Source organism: Chinchilla lanigera, unplaced genomic scaffold, assembly GCF_000276665.1.
Source record: "Chinchilla lanigera isolate Chin_1 unplaced genomic scaffold, ChiLan1.0 scaffold00044, whole genome shotgun sequence".
NCBI lineage: Eukaryota > Metazoa > Chordata > Mammalia > Rodentia > Chinchillidae > Chinchilla > Chinchilla lanigera.
Genome location: NW_004955445.1, coordinates 4,581,258 through 4,601,618, shown reverse-complemented (window position 1 = coordinate 4,601,618; position 20,361 = coordinate 4,581,258). Strand labels below are relative to the sequence as shown.

The 20,361-nt window shown below is 42.2% G+C and overlaps 1 protein-coding gene across 2 annotated transcripts in view; it reads left to right on the top strand.

Moving 5' to 3' along the window:
- Positions 1 to 20,361, top strand: part of Dok5 (docking protein 5) — a 162,320-nt gene continuing 141,959 nt past the window's right edge. Inside the window, exon 1 of one of the 2 annotated variants that reach the window (XM_005392280.2) lies at positions 1 to 363. In XM_005392280.2, the coding sequence (XP_005392337.1) occupies positions 298 to 363 (66 nt within the window). In that variant the 5' untranslated portion in view covers positions 1 to 297. Of the gene's footprint in view, positions 364 to 691; positions 782 to 20,361 lie in introns of those variants that run through there. The other variant, XM_013518227.1, reaches the window with a different exon arrangement.

Below are 20,361 nucleotides of genomic sequence, written 5' to 3'. Positions count from 1 at the left end.
TCGGGCCGCGCTCCTCCTCGGGGCGGGCTGCTGCGGAGTCAGCTGACGCCGGCGCCCAGCCTCGCCGCCCCGCGCCCTCCGCGCTCCCCCAAAGCGGCTGCCAGCCGGACGCCCACTTTCAGGGTTCAGGGGCCCGAGGAAGGGATGTGCGCGTTCTGACAGCTCGCGGAGCCGCCGCCCCGAGCAGCCCGGCTCCTGCAACTTTGCGCCCCTGCGCGCGGTCTCCAGCCCCGCTGCGCCCTCCCCAGAGCCGCCTCGGCGGGGTGCGCGCCCCGGGCAGGGGTCGTGGCGGCGGGGATGGCTTCCAATTTCAATGACATAGTGAAGCAGGGGTACGTGCGCATCCGGAGCAGACGCCTGGGGGTGAGTACCCGCCCTCCGGGTCTCCGGCGGGCGTCCGCGTCCGGCCCGGCATCCGAGCTCGCGGCGCGGCGCGCTGAGCACGGCGCTGGGCTCCGGCCGCCCCGGCTGCCTGGCTCCCTCCTTCCCGGGCTACCGCTGGGAGGCCGGGCCGGCTGTGTCATGGAGCTATCTTTATCTCGCGGATGACTTGGCTTTCTGATGGTGGCCGCGTGTTCGGCTGCAGTAGCCCCTGGAGCCCATCTACTCGGAATAAATATTTCTCGGTAGCCATGGGAGTTGGAGGCGAGAAGCCGGGCGGGTGCTGAGCCTGCGGGTGCCCCCCGTGCCCCTGTTCCCGCTGCTTGCCCGGCACTTCACTTTTCCCGGGGGTACCCTGGCCTGGCCGGGAGCGGGGACGCACGCTCACCGTGGGAACAAGGTCAGTGACCCCTGACCCCAGGGAGAGGCCTCTGCCAAGCGAAGTGTGTCCCCGGACTACGGGGCTGGCAGCGTCCGCTTCTCTTCCAGGGGTTGGCAGCGGCCCCTGGACACGGCCAACTTCCTGTAGATGCCCGCGTCTGAACTGTCCCTTGTCCTTAGCCTAGGGGTGGATTTCCGTTGCTGGAATACACAGTGGAGACCCACGGGGAGATTATTTCCTAGGAGCGTGATGCCTGACCCAGCGCAGGTGCTTTCTGAGCTGCACGAAAGAATGAATGGGTGGATCTGAGGGTGCCTGGGGGCAGACGCTGGCACAACTCCCCGTCTTTGGTCCTTTCTCTCTGCGGTGGGGGGGAGATGGAGGGGGCTTCAGGGCGGAACCAGCCTGCCTGTGTTTGGGTTTGAGGAATGGAGGATACTGGACCTATTTTTATTTATTTATTTTTTTAAATTTCACACTACCTCCTTCGCCCTTGTCTCACGTCAAGTACCGCTGCTGGCTTAGCTGGTGCCGGCACTGGGGCGAGGCAGCGGCGGCGGAGAGTGGCAGAGGAAAGTTTCCTTTACTTCTGTCTGAAATGAAGTGTCCGAGACGGCCACACTGAGGGGCCTGCGCAGCTGACGACCTCTCTCTACAAATTTGTGTTGTTTGGCCCGTCTGTCTTATTTTAGTCTCTGGACTTTTTTTTTTTTTTTTTAAATCAGGTAATTTTCCTGAAAACTGAAAAGAAATTTCACAGTGGTAAACACAACCAGGGAAGAGTCAGACATGGGAAGAAATGTCCCTAGTTATTATAAAACTCTTGCCTGACCTTTGGGCCCTTTTCTTTCTGTTTTCCCTGCTAGTTACCAGGTTTTAGCATTTATTTCCTGTGCTTTTGTGAATGCATAAATATATAATGAGGGAGAAATGTAACAGGACTACCCACTCCCTGTGAGCTTGGCCAAAGTTTCATTGGTTTTCTTTTCCACTATGCAAACCCCTTGTGAGCAAGAGCAGCTATTGCTGGAGTATTTAACCAAGTCACTCCTATAATAGGAACTTTGTATTTTTGATAACCATATGGTCTGGCTGAGTATCACAATTAGAAAGAGACCATTGAGAAGCATTCCAGGTTTACATTTACTCCATCATGTCAACGGAGGGAATTGATAATAGACGTTCATTCTGTGTTAGGGAGCACTCCAACAGGAAGAGGATATGCATTATTAATACACAAAATATGAATTATTCATGAGGATCAGACTTTATGCCAAATTATGACACATGGTGATTTATGTGAAACACTGGTTACCATCACTTCTGAGTTTGTAGTGACTGAAATTATCTTTCTGTATTATTATAATTAACCCAATATCGTTCTGGGTGTGTACCAACATTATGGACTGATGTTTGAAAAAAAAGGAAAAGAAATATAGTTGATCCTGCATTTTTTTTCCTATTTTTCAGTAGTTTGGGTATCAGTGAACAGTATACTTTCTCAAGATTTATTCTTTTTGTCTATGTTGATATTCAAATAGATAAGAGAAACTCCATTATTACATTATGGTTATTGCTGATGGAGGGTAAAAAAGATAAAGAAATATGGTCAAATAAATCTGGTCCTATTAACATTTGTTTTATCAATAGTTAATTTTTAAAAATGTTCTTGGGGTATAATTTACAGAAGAAGCTCATAACATATTTTGTCCATCCACGATGCAAACTTAAGTTCTTTTTTTTTTTGTGGTACGGGGGATTGAACTCATGACCTTGCATTTGCTAAGCAGGCACTTATGCCACTGAGCTATATCCCCAGCCCCAGCAAACTTAAGTTCTGATGGAACTTGAAAGGAATGGTGAGGGAAGCTTTGGGGAGTAACAGAGCGACCCTCTGTCCACATCAGGAATGCCAGTGGCGAGCGAGGCTGCACATGGCCCAGAGCAGCACGTGACATACGTATTCTAGACACGTGTGTAAATCTAAGAGAGAGTATGTCTGGCACAGAGTAGGCGCACAGCAAGTGCACGCTGACACGCAGTGCGCCATGTGGTGAATACACCTCCTTGAGATTTGTAGCCCTCTTTAGGAACTAAGATGACAGTGGCTGTATTAATGGCATACAGACAAGTGTCTGCGCATGATAACCATGTTGGGGAGGGTTTATAATTAAACAAGAAAACAGCATTTAATGGTAAGCAGCTGTCGTGTCAAGGAATGCTCCTTCAAGTTTGGAAAAAGAGGAGATGGGGCCGAGTTCTGCTTGTATTCTTAGCCCTGTGACCCTTAACCCCTCTTGGCCTCAACTTTATAGTTAAAGAAAACTATTTAGTAGTGGTCTTGAGAAGATTCGATGCATAGCATCTCAGATTGTGCAATGGAAATATACATCGCTATGACTGTATTATTTAATATCATCCAAGATGAGATGCACATATGCATTATGTAATGTTTAAATCATGGTGACTAGATCTACCACTAATATTAGCATTTCTTTAAAATGCTGAAAACATTTTAAAGAGCACAAATGTGCAGCTCTGGATCTTTTCACTGGATGAAGCTTATTACAAAAGCTGCATATCTATTATACAGTTAAGTGAATTTTTCCAGTGGGACAAGAAATGTTCTAAAAACACTTTCACACAAATGGGCCACACACAGATGGTCACTTTTAGCTGTGTTCCTAAACTTTATAAATGATAAGCAATCAAAAGTGTGTAAACTTACTCTTTCCTTCAAACATCAAACAGCTTCATGAAATTCAACTCATTTAATTCAAAAGTCTCAGCAAGTGCACATCTGCATTCCCCAGCCTGGTCTGCACTGGCTCATGCAAGTCTCAAGCGGTGCCCTGGGTACAGCGCTGGTGCAGGAATGTTGATGTTACTATTTGGGGAGTAGCGCGGAGTGGAAGGGGAGCAGCTATCTATAATTATCTAATTCTCAGAATGCTAAAAATTCCTCTTTAGATGAATAGTGGAGCAGGCGATTTGAGCATCCCTGCCCTGCTTACTGTGTTACTTCGATGAATCGTGTTAAGACTTCACTTGGTCTCTTTCCTTAAAATGGAGGGGATTTGTCAGTGATTGCCCTGGCCTGGTCTCAAGGAACACCTCAGAGCTTAGACCTATATTTTTGTATATGTACGCTATCCCTCCTTTACTTGCTTTTCAGAAACCTCCCTCTGCTCTTGTCTATTTAGAATATAACACATGGACCATTTGAAGTCCATACGGTCAGAGTCTCCTTTCTACGCCACGTCCCACTTGGACTTCTAACAGAGGTTTCCGCCTTAGCGCACCTAAACCCTTGACTCCCACCCATACCTGCTTCTCCTAGAGTTGCCTCCATCCCAGTCACTAGAGGTCCCAACTTTATTTTTTTGTTTTACTGAAAAAAGGTAAGACAGAATTTCATAACGAAATAATAGGGGAATAACAACAGTTAATATATTCCATATTGTTATCTTCAAAGTAGTTACTCTGAGTACAAGATATTGACGTAAAAAGTTCTCCAATTGATATTAGCATGAACCTTCCTTTTCAGTGAACTAAGAGACACTAATGGTATTTTTCTCTGGTATTTTTCTCTCTTTTCCCTTCCTTCCTGTTCCTTTTCTCCCATCCTTGTCTCTTTTTCCTTTTAAACAATTTCTTCCCATTTCACCATATCTGATGTACATTTTAGACCTTATTTACTCTTTCAATTTCTCACACCGGGAAGACAATACATTGTTTACACATGTGAGTCTGATTTATTTCACTTATGGGTATGGTCTCAAGTTGCATCCATTGACCTGTAAAAGTCTCAAGTTTATCTTGCTTTAGAGCTGAGTAGTATTCCATTGTATAAAAGGACCATGTCTTTTTTATCCATTCCTCGGTTGATGGGCATTTGAGTTGTTTCCAAGATTTAGCTATGACAAATTGTGCTGCTATAAACATGGGTGCACGTGTATCACTGTGGTACGATGTTTTTAATTCTTCTGGGGAGATACCCAGAAGGGAAATAGCTGGGTACAATGGGAAAAGCCTCTCTTCTTTGTGGTCCCAGTGATCGAACTCAGGGCCCCTTGCATGCTTGGCAAGTGCCATTGAGCTATACCCCCAGCGAGGTCCCGACGTGTTGGTCACCCACATACAAACCAGTCGCCAAGGAAGCAAGCAAGCAGGCAAGTGAAACCTGGTGTCATGTCTCGTCTGCCTTTAATCTTTTATCTGGTCACTTCTATCTGGCCATCAAAAGACTCTGTGGGCTCTGTCTTGAAATACATCTAGATTATGAGTCTTTCCATCCATCTATCCATTACAGCCAGCCTGGTCGAAGCCCCATCCTCTCCTCCCTTCCCTGCAATGAGCCAGCTTCCTCATTTTTCTCCCTACCTGCACCCTCGCTCTCTTCAGCCCATCCTTAGTGCCCCCCGAAGGGACCCTTGGGAACTGTGGGACGGACAGCTCATCTGGCTGTGGGAACCAGTGGCTGTGCTGCTTCAGCCCCTTTCTCCCGTTCTTCCTCTTTGAGTGCTGTTGCCCCCGGTATCGCCTCCTGGCCCTCTCACTCCCTCTGTTCCTCACATACCACCTTCTCAGAGAGGCCTTCCAGACCACCCCATTTTATTTCTTCCCTCTCTCTCTTCTCCTATAACCTTAGGCTTTTTCTCTCTAGAATTACCAGCCCTTCACATACTAGTCTTTATATTTTACAAGGTGTGATTCAAACATACGAAGAATATTGAATTTTTAAAGAAAACTACTACAGTGAAAGGCATACGGCCGTGAATTGCCCTCAGACTACTGCACCTTGCTTTGAGCACACTTACCCCGTCATTGCCCTCTTCTGCAGCAGTTGTGGAAGTCTTCTTTAGTGAGTGTCTTTGGTTGCATTGTAGTGGCTGCCTCAGTGTCCTGAACTGATATAAGACATTCACCTTCCATGGTCTTTTTGACTGTGGGGGAAGAGCCAGAGTCACATGGTGCCAGGTGTGGTGAATAAGGTGGAGAAGCACACACTGCAGTGCTTTCCAAGCCTCCTTTCTGTGGGGCAGTGCTCAGCAGGAGCATTCATGCTGTTGTGCTTACACCTAATTAAAGACATCACAAAAGACCACCGAGATAAGGGTATCTGAAGCAAAGGAGAGCATACTGAGAGGGATTAGGGGCAGATGTCTTTTACTGTTTTAAGTGTTCTCTTTTTTTTTTTTTGTCTTTTTGAGTCAGGGTCTCGCTGTGCAGCTCAGGCTGGCCTTGAGCTCACTTTGTAGCCCAGGCTGGCCTCAAACTCACAAAGATCCTCCTGCCTCAGCCTCCCAAGTGCTGGGATTACAGGCATGCACCACCACGCCTGGCTATGTTTTCTTTTATTTAAAGGTTCATAGTGTATATCCATTATGCCTTATACTTGTTTATTGTCTGTATAAGAGCTTGTGCATCTCCTTGAGGCTGGGAGTTCTGTTTATTTAATCATAGTTGTGTTCCTGTACTTGGAGCAGGGCCCAGTGCAGAGTGGGCACTGGGTGAAGGTTTGTTGGGTGAGTGAACGATAAAGGTCTACACCACTGTGATGCTGAGGAACATAGACTTTGATGGATGACTGCGTTAAAATCCCAACTCAATATGTGACTCTGGTGAGTTTATAATTATTTATAAGCCTCAGTCTTCTGTGAAAATATGGAGACTCTTAATACCCACCTAATACATTATTAGAAAGAGCTTAACACAATGCTTTATACAATAAAACCCAATTAATATTTATTACTGCCCTCCCTGCAGCCATTGGTGCTGTTAAAGACAATGGCACTTCGGTGGTTGTTATTTTTATAGTGTCTACTGCAACCACTATGATCCTCAAAGAAATTGCTGTTTATTTGGGAACACAAACTTAAATATTTAATGCACATGCATCCATATTGCCTATCACTGGTATTGGATCTTAAAGGGGCATTCTCCTTTAGGATATTTTTCACAGTCCTTGCGTTAAGGGGCAGTAGTGCCTGGTAAGGAGATATCTTTCTCCATGGAACTTCAGTTTGAGTGAACTTACTGGTCTAGAAGTTATTTCTCTTAACTTGGATGGCAGAGAATGGATTTGAACATTAGTTAGCTGATGGCCAGATTTTAGAAAGAAATATTGTCTAAATTCTTTACTCTTCCATTTCTGCGGACCCAGTGTGCAGAGAAGCTTCAGGATTTCATTTAACGTTTTAAAATTTCTATGTTCAGGAACCTATGAATTTTTAAATAATGCCACGATAAAGTTATAATTATAATATGAACATCATAGAAATAGCCTGGAGTCATCAGACGCCTTCATTATGCAAGTTAAGGCTTACACTCATAGGTACGTATAAACAGGCACCGTTCAGTGAAATGTAGGGAGTACTGTTTTTTCTCTTGAACGGAGTGCGGCTTTGGGCTGACTTTGCCGGTGGTGAAATTGATGGTCAGGTAGAGATGGACACACACGCATAGATCAAGTTTCCTTGGTGTTCCTGGTCCTTTGGAATTGGCTTCCCTGACATGGTTTCCAAGTGAAGAAGATCTTTCCAGCTTATACTGTAGCACCTTCACCCAACTGTCCATATGAATGATATGATTAATTATGCATACGTTCAGCCTCTAGTCTTCATCACCAAAATTGATTTAAGCAAGGAGTGGCCAATACAAAACCTTTGTCTGTAGACATAAACTGCATTACTGATAGGACCACATCCTCTACATCTGCCAATGTGTCCGTTTTTTAAATTGTCTTCATTAGATGACTGGAAGTATTTATTTTCTAAACAGCCTTGTAATTTTTGTGAGAGCTCATTTATCTTTGGTATTTTAATGCTTTTATTTTCATTTAGGACATATTTGCTGTCATTATTGTATCACTGATCAAATATTTGTGGAGTGCCTGTGAGTGTAACAGTCCTCAGGGAATGGACAGCTTAGCTTTGTACTTGTGTTGTTAACAAGAGGTTAATGTATTTGCAGTAGTTAAAGATGAACTAGTTTAAGCAACAGGTCAAATACTGAAGAAGAAATATTGAAGAGGAATATTTGATGGGATAGATATCTCTCTATTCCATTTTTGAGCGCTGAGGAAGGGTATACTTGATCTTCCTGTTACTCTAGGAATTTGATCTTGGTCCGGTGGAGTTCTAAGCCAGTAAGAGACTGTCCTGCCTACTTCCTGCTTCCTCTTGTTAGGTGAAATTCCAATAAGGCTTCGAGTTTTGAAATGACACAAGATCTATGCCAATGTTGGGATTGAAATAGCATCTCTTTGGAATGCAAGTGGCTAAGCTTTGGATAAGTATTTGGAAGCTGCTTTGTGTGAGTAGTTGGGAGGATGACCTTATTTTCCTGGATTTTTTCTTGTGATACTAAAGATTGAACCCAGTGCCTTCCCATGAGCTACATGCCCAGTCCTTTTTTCTTTTTTGAGACAGGGTCATGCTAAGTCATTAAGTTGCCTAAGCTGGGCTTGAACTTGCAATCTTCCTGCCTCATTCCACAAAAGTACTGAGATTACAGGAATGTGCACCATGCCCAGGTTTATTAGTGTTTTAAGCCTCTGTCTGTGCGTGTATGCTGTGCTCAGGAGTGGAGGTACCAGTTGACCTCCAGGGGTCAGTGGGACACAGGTGACTTCTTAGAGCTAATGTGTCACTGTGTCTATCAGATTCTTACAGAAGTCTGGGTGTCCCTGCCCCAGATCTCCCCGACCCACTTCTAACAGGTTAAAAATCTCTCATTATTTTAATTGAACTTTTACAGATAATTGTACATTCATATGTAGTTGTAAGACATAATAGAGATAATCTCATGACCTTTACCTGCTTGTCCCTAGTGAGAATGCCTTTCAACTCTGTAGTGCAGTATCGCAACCAAGACTTCGACAGTGATCCCGTGGATCCTGGCATTTCCTTGACCACAATGACCCTTCATGGTGTCCTTTGGTAGCTGTCTCTACTGCTTTCTATACTCCCCCATACCTCTAAACTTCTGACAGCTCTTAATCTGTTTTCCAGTTTGACAGTATTGTCATTTCAAGAACATTACATAAATGGAACCATTCGTTGTGCAACCTTTTGGAATTGTCTTTTATTTGTACTAAAGATCCTAAAGAGTCATTCAGGTTGTTATATCAAAATTTGTTCTTTACTGCTGAGGAGTAGTCTATGGTATGGACGTACCATCATTTCTTTAGCTATCCACATGCTGTAGGACATCATAGCTGTTTCTAGTTTTGACTATTATGAGTAAGTCCAGCTTACACATTTATGTACAGATATAAGTTCTCATACCTCTAGAGAGATGCCCAGGAGTACAATTGCTGGGGTATTTTGTAGTTGCATGTCTAGTTGTTTTTTTAAAAACCACCAAACTCTTTTGCCATTTTACCTTCACACCAGCTATATATGTGAGTCCTCCAGTTTGTGTGTGTCCTTGCCAGGGTTTGGTGTTATAGGCAGTCTTTGGTGTTATCTGTTTCTTATTTTAGTCATTCTTGTAGTTTTGTAGTGATACCTCAATTTGCATTTCCCTTATGAGTAGTAATGTTAAGCACTCTCTCATCTTATTTGCATTCTCTGTATAAATTTCAGTCAATGCCTGGATTGTCTTTTAACTCGAGTTCTAAGGATCCCTTATATATTCTAGATGTCAGTCATTTTTCAGATGTGTGGTTTGCAGGTATTTTTTCCCCAAGTCTGTAGCTTATTTTCTTTCTCTTCTTAATTCCTTTACAGAGTAAAAAAATTAAATTTTGATGAACTCCAATTTATCCTTTTTCTGCTTTCATGAATTATTCTTTTGATGCTCACTCTTCAGCTCAAGATCCTGAAAATATGTTTTTCTGTATTTTTTCCTAAAAGTTAATTTTTAGTTAAGGTGTGCATTTCAGGTTGAGTTTTGTTGCTACTGTTGTTGTTATTGTTATTTTGCCTAAGGATAGTTGTTCCAGCACCATCTGTTGAAAGCTGTTTTACCCAGTGAGCATAGTTATGTACATGTGTCCATTCCGGAGTCAGCTATTCTTTTCCATTGTTCTACATGCTTATGTATGTGCAGCAGTATGTTTAAATGTGTCCATATGTACAGCTAAATGCTAAGTCTCAAATTAGAGTAAATTACTTCCTTCCAATTTGTTCTTTTTTCAAAATTATGTAGCTATAATAATTCCTTTGCTTTTTACTATGAATTTTAGAATAATGTTGCCTGTAACTACTAAAAAACTTGTTGGGAACACTAGCTCTGAAGCTTTCATTTTTCCAGGTGGAAGTAATGTAAGTTTGGGACTCATACTTTAGTTTGAATCTCAACCTAGCCACTTATTGGCTCTGGGGAAATTTGCTTGATATTCTGATCTTTAGTGTCTTCAGATACAAAAATACAGACAACCGTATACTTCTCACAAAAGGTAAATATATGTTGCTTTTATTACTGTATCTCATTCATATTAAGAACTCAGTGCTCATGACATTGATTTTTATTTTTTACTGATAAAAGATTAAAGTGAATTTGTTACATATTATGTGTAAGAACCGTGAACTCGTATAAAGTCATTCACTCTTATCTAAGCAGAAAATCATGCCTTTGGCAATGAAAAACAGAGAGTGTCCCACCTTCTTCTTGCTTATGACTTCAGTGATTTATTTTTATAACATTGGATTTGTTTAGGAACCACTAATGAAACCCTAGCTTAGGAGAGCATATTAACCGAAATGGCAGACCTTTGATTAAAAGACTGCCCACAACATTTCTGCCTACTACTGCTAGTTGTGTTGCCCAAATGTAAGAATTACATGTCTGGAAAGATAATTTTAGGTCATCACACAACATTCAATTATAAAATGAGAAAAAGCGTTACTTATTGTTGAGTAGTTCTCAAAGTTATGGCTAGTCCGCCTTTTAATAGAGAGAGAACCATCAGATGCAAAGTCCAAAAATGAACAGTATTTGACTGTATTAATTAACCTTAGCATGTGCTAAATATTACATTTACCTTCAAGTGATGTTATTTTGAGGTTTAAGATAGGAACTTAAAGCTTCCTTTTAAAATAAGCTTGTGTAATTGAAAAGGTGAAAGAATGTAATTGATAATTTATAGCATATGTGCTACCAAGAAGCGGCAAAAATTGAGGTAGGTGTACTTGGCAGGCACAGCACAAATCCAGAGAGTGACATATGCATGAGAGAAGTTTGGGTTATGAAGACTATTGTAGTTACCTTTTAAGGCAACTTTTAAAAAATTTCTTCACTTATGTCTGCCATATTGCTCTACCTCATACAAGTATTTCAAAAATTGTTCCTCAGGGAAAAACATCTGGCTACTCAGTACCATGCTACAGTGGAACTTCCATGTCACACAATGAGGTGTATGTCACCTCTCACCCCAGACGCCCCAACTTGTCTCAGCTTGCCCACACCCCCTTCTTGGCTTGCCTTCATCCCGATACACAGTGAATACTTCGGCGGCTGAATGAAAAAGAAACTAGCCTTTCTTAAGAATGGAATAACTCAAAACACTAGTACTGGCATTTAGGACAGCAATTAAGTTTTCAAGTGTATTTTATCTTAACATCATAGGAAGTAATTCAGTAAAATACATTCCTTTTATAAATACAGAGGAAATCATACCTCTTTGAGACTGACTAGTAAAACTGATTCTTCCTATGAAGACTTTCTTGGTTTTTCAGGTTTCCATCTTCCCGGATACAGATATTTTGGCAAATTTGCAAAAGAATCCCTATTTGAGCCTGGTTTTTTTTTTTTTTAATAACTCTGAATTTTTTTTTTTAAATAACTCTGAATTGTTATTACTGAGGTTCCAATTCTGAATTACTATTATTGAATGCCTCTCAAACTGTTATGGCTAGTTGGCCTTCTGGTAGTGAGAGAATCATCCGTAGGTGCAAAGTCTTAAGTTATAACTAGTCTTGTGCTCAACATCTACTAATTCAGATATAAAGAATGCTGATGGGTGAAGATCATTTCCAGGGGGAGTTTGCCCCTTGCAGAGGGCTTCTGTAGTTCTCTTTCTGGCCAGCCAGTGGTCATTCAGATTCAGGCCTCAGACGAACTACCTCCACTCTGCATCCAGTATCTTCCCCTATAGAACATCACTTTCTTTTAAGTCTATATTTTGGACTTTCTAAAAACATGAATTTTCTTATTTTTGTGCCAGATATCTATTGCATACACATATGGGTGCACACTCACATTTTTCACACATACGCCCTGACATACACAAAGCACACATATGTGGTACTTTCTTCTCCCACTAGGATGTATTTCTGTCAGTCTGGGGACCTTAGATGCCCCTTTCACTGCTATATCTCCAAGTCACAGTCCACAGTAAATAATCCATGTTTGTTGGCTGGGTGAATGAAGGGTTTTCCTCATGAAATATTCAGATGTAAGAAGTCAAATAGAAAACTGTCTCTACCCCACCTGATTTTGTTGTAGATTTTATTCAGAGTGATATAATGTTACAAAATTTCTCATGTTGCTGCTGAGCATGTTATTTGACATTAGGGAATAAAGCAATTAAGGCTGAAGGTTTAAACTGACATTCCTAAAATTAAATTTTAGATAGGATTTTGGGATATGTATTCTTAGTACAAAATTAGAAGGTACAAAGTTTATACTTTGAAGAGTGAATTTTCCTTTCATCTTTGTCCTCAACAATCAGCTAGTTCCCTTTCCCTTTCTTACTCACTTCTGTGAGTAGTGTCTACGGGTAGATACCTGCATGATTCACCTCCCCCCCAATTTCCCTTCCATTTGAACATTACCTTTCTTTTGCTTTTAGTTTCTCATACCAGGAAAACAGTGCAGTATATATAGTGGATGCATCTTGGGACCATACTCTTACATGAAATAAATTGGATACATGTGTGTAAATACCTCTTTATGAACTGAGTGCATACGTATGTGTGCATGCATGTGTGTCATGTGTACAGTGTATAATTACATATTTTTCTGAATCCCAGTTTTCTTATTTAGCATGATATTATACTTTCCAATAATTGGATAGGACTCCAGTATATAAAAATTGGTTATATATTTGCTTATATATTCATTCATTCTTTCTATGATAGACAGCTGAGTTAAATAGAAATTAATAAGCAGTTAGAGAAGGCTTGGGCCCTTGAAGAAGTCAGCACAGAAGATGAGACACACACAGACTGTGTGTTACGGCTTGGGTCTAGATGTCCCCGAAAAGCTTCATGTGGTCAGTCATAGGTGGGGCTTTTCAGAGGTGGCTGGATCTAGAGTGTGTGATGCTGGGGTTAAGGACAGAATGCTGGGATTGATTCACAGTGCAGTGCTAGAATTAAGGCTGCCCACCCTTCTCTGCACTACCTACTCTACGGGCAGGTCGCTTGGATAGGGTATAAAGGACAGAAAGAAGGGTGCTGTTGTCGCTGTTGCTGCTTCACTACTTTGCTGTTGTGCTGCCTTCTGCCTGCCCTGCTTTGGCATGGACTGTTTTCCCCCTGTGATGCCCCTCCGCCATGCCACCCTGCCTTGGAGCCATCCAGCTCTCAGCTGAAATAAACATGAGCTAAGATAAATCTTTCCTCCTTTAACTTTGGGTGTTGGGTGTTTTGTCTCAGCAACGACTAGAGACACTGTGCCTGGAGGAGAATCTGAAGAGAGATGAGAGCTGGGCCTAAAGACGGGGACCCAACAGGAAGGCCTGTGGGCCTCACCACAGACAGGCAGCAGTTTGAGATTACTCTGTAATTAGCACCACCTGGTTCAGCGGGCCCAGCTAGGCATCAGACAGATAGGAGGGGGACCAGAACATCTGTACACATTCCGTTCCAAGAATGCCTTTTGTCTTCCCGTATACCCTTGCTACGTGACTCGTTTCCCTATTAGATCAATATTAGTTAAGGGACTTGTAACCCTACAGCTTGTTTGCAGTTCAGCCCACATTGTACCCACATGGTAATTTTGCTGCATAAATTTCCCTAACAGAGAGCCTCGGAGTCACTCACTCAGGACCCTTACTGGAAACCAGGGCCTTTTCTTCTTGTCCTTATTTCCAGTACAACTCTCCTGACTTCTTCCTTTTGTTTACCACAGCATTGCGTGGTGGGAAACTATGAACTCAACACATCCGATGTCTGACAAGCTGAAAGCTACTGTTCCTCTATCATTTCTTTCCTCTTAAAATGCATTCTTAAACATGCACAAGAAGTATGTGCTGCCATTTTACAGACCCTGAAGCTGAGACACTAAAAATCAAATGTTTGGCCCAGTCTCACTTTGATGCGTGGCAAGTCCTACATTTGAGTCCAAGCTGCATCTCTTTGGTGGAGCGCTGGGGTAAATTCTACACTTTTTCTCTGTTACAGTAAGTGCTAAGGAGCACTCCTCATCCACTTCAGCTTGGATCTATAGTAAATAAGTTGTCAGAAGTGGGACTTCCTGTCCAAAGAAAATTCTCATGTGAAATTGTACTCCTGTCCCCCAATAAGTGTTCCAGAGGTGTATGAGGAAGCTGGTGTCCCCATGGTACCCATGGTACCGCAGTGTCCACGGAGAACTTTTTCAGTATTTTGCCACCCTGAGAGCTGAAAACACAGACCGACCTGTGCACAGAGTTTTGGACTAATGAGATGGAATTTTTGGACAGAATATAATGAGAACTTTTCTCAGTTTTGCAGGTTTTTTTTTTTTTTAAAAAAAACAATGATTTGTACTTAATTTAAAAAGTAGTTATGAAATAAGCATTTAGAGACATATAAATTATGATTTATTTTCTTGAAAGAAAACACCTTCTTATAAAATGGCATCATTTTAGAGACATCATTCACCTAGAAGATATGATAAAACGTCAGTTAATAGTAACTGTGTTTATTTTTACTCTAAAAATAAAATTTGAAATATGAAATAAAAATATATATAAAACTACCTTACTTTTCTGTACTGGAAATTGAACTCATGACCTCGCTCTTGCCAGGCAGGCGTTGTGCCGCTGAGCTACATCCCTGGCCCTAAAACTTTCAATGAATCAAATCAATACCAACTGACTAATGTAGCCCAGCTTACGTTCTAGAAAGGTGTTCTAGCAGGAGTTCTAGAAAGGTGACATGAATCTCTTTATTTGTAGCCAGACACAGTTTCTGAATATTGCTTTTAAATTGTTCCTACATATTAAGAACCACAGGGCCGTACTTAATCCAGTATATGGAGCCCCTTTTCCTCTTTTCAGGCTCCAGCCATGCTAACTCTTTTCTGTTCCTAAGAGCCAACTCTTTTCCATTCCATGGCAGGAGGAAGCACTTTCACTTCTAATTCTTCCCTTTAGCTGTAGTGCTCTGGCATCCTGGTTCTGCCTTCATCTACTCACAAGATCTCCCTGGGAACCTGTTTGAGTATCTATGTTACTGAAGCCTAATTATTTCAACTTGATTGGCTAGGAGCTGCCTGAGGGACTGAAGAAATGCACTTCTGGGCTTGTCTGGTGGGTTGCGGAGGTCTGACCCTGCGTACTATCTCTCTGGTGCTTCATCTCTTCCTCCCTAGTGCTGTTCGCCTGCTCTGAACTGAGAATGTTTGCTCCACCATGTTGTTTCTTCCTTGGGGCCAGATGATCATAAATTGAATCTCTTGAGACCATGAGCCAGAATATACCTCTTCTGGAAGTCTTGGGTGGGCATCTAGTACCATGTCTCAGTAGGATGGGGAGGCTGATAGACCGTCCAATCTCAGGGGGCCTCGCTCAGGGGTCCTCAGTCTCATTCCCTTTCATTCCATTTAGGATCACTGCTAGCCATTTGTACTAGTCTTTTCAAAATTTCTTTCTTTGTTGTTTCTTTTACTCCCCTCTAAGCATCCAGAGAGAAAGGTCTTTTTGTGCTTTGTTCATGACTAAGTTTTCAGTGACTAGACTAGTGTCTGAGTACATAGTAGGTGCTCAGCAAATATTTAAGTAAATGAATAAAAAGCTGAGATAACATTATTCGGGTTAAATTACAAAACAGACAAGAAACCCTAGTGTGGGAGCATCTACATAATCATAAACCCCAAGAAATTCCAAGGATTTTGTGGGATTCTATGGTCTGAGTTTTATCTGTAGCCTTTGACAGCATCCAAACTGCAGTCTCGAAGGCAGACCAAAAGTGTGGAGGAGAGAAGCCTGGCTAGAATAAGGAGGGCCTGATTTTTAGGCCCCTCCTGCTGCTAGCCATCTGTTAGGACCAGAGCATGTCACTGACCTGCTCACACCTCGGCTCCCACGTGGCAAGATGGAGATAGAAATGCCTGGCCTCCCTCCCTCACCACCTGTGGAGTTGTGACTCGAAGTGGCACACAAACCCAAGTGTGTGGAATGCTCTGTGGAGTCCTGGGTTGTTCTCCTGAGGCCTCACCATTGGCTTTCTGAGTGGAAAACAGCAGAAAAATCTGGGATTTTTCTTCAAGAGTGCTGACTGCTTTAGACCCAAAATAAGAGCCGGTAAGTTTTAGTTTGTTATTTATTTTGAGCTCTCAAAGCATTTCAGTCAGCTTTGTGTCACTGTGAGAAAATACCTGAGGAAATCAATTTAGAGAAGAAAGATTTATTTACCTCACTGTTTCAGAGATTTCATCCCATGGTTGGTTAACTCCATTGCTTTCAGGTGTGTGGTGACACAGAGCATAATGGCAGGGAGGGCATGGCAGGGCAGACATGTTCACCCTCTGGTGGCCAGGAAGCAGAGGAAGGGGGGGGAAGGGGGAAGGAGTGGGGGAGGAGGAGGGGCAATGGGAAGGGGAGGAGGGGACAAGAGAAGGAGGGAGGGGAGGGGGAAGGGGAGAGAGGAGAGAAGGGAAGGGAAGAGGAGAGGGGCAGGAAGGGGAGAGGAGGAGAGGGGAGGAGAGGAGAGGAGAAGGAGGGGAGTGAAGGGGAGAGGAAGAGAGGGTTCCTCCAAAGATCTTGTACTAGGTATACTCCTCTCTGACCAATAGGTTTTTATTTCTAGTTTTAACTCTGGGTATGTTTAGTGTGTGTGTGTGTGTGTGTGTGTGTGTGTGTGTGTGTGTACACATGCATATGTGTGTGGTGTGTGTTTACCTTTTAAAGACGTCTTGTTTCTCCATTCCTTGGCTCACCCCTACTCCTAAAATCTGTTGTGCTTATGGCAAATTCATCACTTAAAGAACTGACCCTCATCCTATTCTACATTTTGAAAGAGTCTCTGATGCCTTTCTCCTACACATATGCCCAAGACACTGTGTGACTGGACCCTCCTGGCCTCACCTGCTCCGTGTCACACTGCAGTCCCCAGTGGGGGCGCATACTAAAGCCGATCTCCTGTACTTTCTCCAGATCTGCACCCTTCTTTGCTTTGCCACTGCCCTGACTGTGCCTTGTCCATTGACAGAGATCTCTTTCCCTTAGTCTTTGTTCTCAGATTTGTTCTTATCCCAAGACTCTCAGCTGGGATGGCATTGATTTGGCAGGGTTCTTCCTGGCATCATCCCCCATCTAAGTGGTGAGGGTGACCACTCACACATGGGAACATTGACATTAACTGCAAATTTGAAAACTCAATTCTTTATTCATATTACCCACATGTTAAAGTAATAGATACCAAGGAACAGTCATCATTGGGTACCATCTTGCACCATGGCAGTATAATATATTTCCATCATGGTGGAGGATTCTACTGGACAGGGCTGTCCCATATTTCTTTATAACATTCATGGCCATTTAAAATTATACCCTTTGAAAGTGGTTTTGGTGAATTTAGTTTCACTAGGCTGTGAGGTTTGTGGTTCACAAGGGCACAGCCTGATTTTGTCTTTCTTCTTGTTTTTATCCTGCATGTTAGCTCAGTAATTACTTGTTGAGTAAATGCATAAATGGGTAAATTAAAGAATTCTTCCCAGCTTTTGTGGTGTATCCTTGTTCAGTCGTCCTTTAGGGAAAAGGCAGGAGACTCCAGACTTTCACCCATGTCCTCTTTCAGCATTCCATCTGGACAGGACTTTAATCTTCAGTATTATTGCTTTGGGCTGACATTTCAGAATCGATTGCCTAATTATGGGAAGGATGGCAGTGGCTGGGCTTCAACTCTGGTGGGCATTTCGAGGTGCCTCCTGGATCCCCACCTGAGAACTGATGCAGTCCTTTCCCAGTTCTTGGAGTACTGTTGACCAGCAGTCTGTAACAGCACCTCACTGGCTCTCAGAGAGCTGCCTGGCCAAAACCATGCTCTCTTCCTTAAGGACACCCCACCCTTAATGACTGTCCGAGTTTGGAGCAAGCCTGTGAACTTCTGAATTCAGGGTAGGAACAGAGGGTCTTCCCATGCCATTGTGAGAGTATGTCTCAGCTGGCTTGTGCCCTTGACACCTCCCAAAGTACTGATCCTGCGCCCTCTCCCCTGTAAATGTCCAACATGCTCCTCTCCTAGTTTTATGCTAATGGAAATTTGATGACTTAATTTATTATTTATATCATTAAGTACTCCAGTCTCTTTAACAGACTCATCTCTTGAATCAAAGAAGAAAATTATTTGTTATACTGAACTTGGATGGGGTAAATTATCTACATCAACTGTTGTTCTCTGAGAGGAGGGGGCTCCCATAAATAGTAGATGAGATTTATAAGCATAATACTTGAACTTTTGAGAGAGGCTTAAAAGTCCTGATTATAGCTCTTTTTCCAGGATACCTGTTTACACCATCATCAAAAGGGAATTCTGGCTATCACTTGTGGCCAGGGAGAAGGAAAATGCTTTTGTCAGTGGATTTGATTCTGCTTTCATCTTCTCAGGGGATGTTTAGCTCAGTTACTGAGAGGAGACAATTTTATTTTTTTCCCCTTCTTACTGTGGATTCATTAGGCAACTATGAATTTCTGGGGAACATTTGTATAATCAGTGGAGAGACTTAGTTTAAAAGTTATACTGAATGGCAGATGTTTTGAGATTGATTAAAGATTTAGAAGGAAATACATTTCCCAGGCTGCTGTGCTACCTCTTAATAAATTTAACAGTTTCATACATGCAACTGAAAGACTTCTTATTACACAGAAAGAAATTTCAGAAGTTAAATTTTTTTTAGAGAAATAGACTCAGGTTCAAGTGTGTGTAAGGGAGATCAGACATTCGTTTGGCCTTTAATTTGGAAGCTTAGTTTTCAGAGATAAATGAGGTTGAATACTTCAAGATCAAAAATTCTTTTACTAGACTAATTGTTCTAATATTAACTCAGAGAAAGTGTAAGTGTTTTGCAAGTTAAGGTCATGTATTCTAGAGGATTTATAATCATGATTTTAGACAGGCATTACATACATGAAGTTAAAAATAACACTTCTTCATTTTGCTTTCCAATGGTTCAAATTGACAGAAGCCTTGGCATATTAGTTGGAGAAAAGATCAAGAGAGAGAATATGAGTTATTTTAAAATAATTTACTAATCTCTGACCTAGGGAGGCATGCAATAAAAACTGTGTTAAACTTAAGGAATAAGATGTTAAAAGAATAATGTCAGTTCAGATTTTGAACTCAGAGAAAAGACTAAGGGAGTAGAATTAACCAACGTTCATGATACAAAGAGATTTGATATCAGTTTGATTCTTTTACTTTCCTGATGGGGAAACTGAGGGAGATTTCATGACTTTTTCAAAGCTCTACTTTCACAGAAACCATATTTTTAAGTTCTACAGTCCGTGACACTGAGCTGGGAACATAAACATCTGTGAGGATGGCAGACCAATCTCCCTATGTTACTGATTCACTGTGCCTTTGGATATATGATGTAACCTCTCTTCACTTCAGTTTCCCAGTTTAAATGGAATCCCATGGTGCCTGTCTCATAGCGATGTTGTGAAAATTAAGTAAAAGAATTGATATAGAGAATCATATAGCTGTTAGCTGATTTGAAAAGCAGATTCTGAAGCTGAAGCTCTGCTAGATGGTTCGCTTGGATTTCTGCACTGACCATACCACCAGGAACCTTGTGAGTCCTCAGTGAGTCAGTGGGTGAATACCTCAAACCAAACTACAAAGAAAGGACTCATACAACACCTAGGCTACAATCATTATCAATTTAAATAATCTTGCATTTGAATATCTATTTTCCATATTATTATAATTAAAGTGTCCACTCTTGTCATTAGGGTGCTGGTAAAGGGCATTGCTTTAGTCTGTTAGTTCTGCTCAAACAAAATACCATAGAGTGGGTGATTTTGAAAGGATAGAAATTTATTTCTTATGGTGCTGGAGGCTGGATGTCCAAGATCAAGGCGCTAGTAGGTTTGCATCTGATGAGAGTCCGGTCTCTTGCCTCATCCTTTGGGGAGGAATGCTATGTCCTTATATTGTATATAGAAGGTGGAAAGGGAAAAAAGCACAAAAAGAGCACACTTACCTCCTTCCTGCCCTGATATAAGATACTAATCCAGTCACGAGGGGCGAACCCTCAACACCAAATCCTCTCCCCACAATTACGTCTCCTCATATTGCTGCATTGGGCGACAGTGGATTTTGGAGGAGATATAGAGATTCAAAGCACAGCAGCCATCTCTTACATGGAGGAGCGAAAGTTTGGAAGGTGAGAAACCTGTTTAAGGGGAAAATCACCCATTCATGAATTTGAAGTCTTCA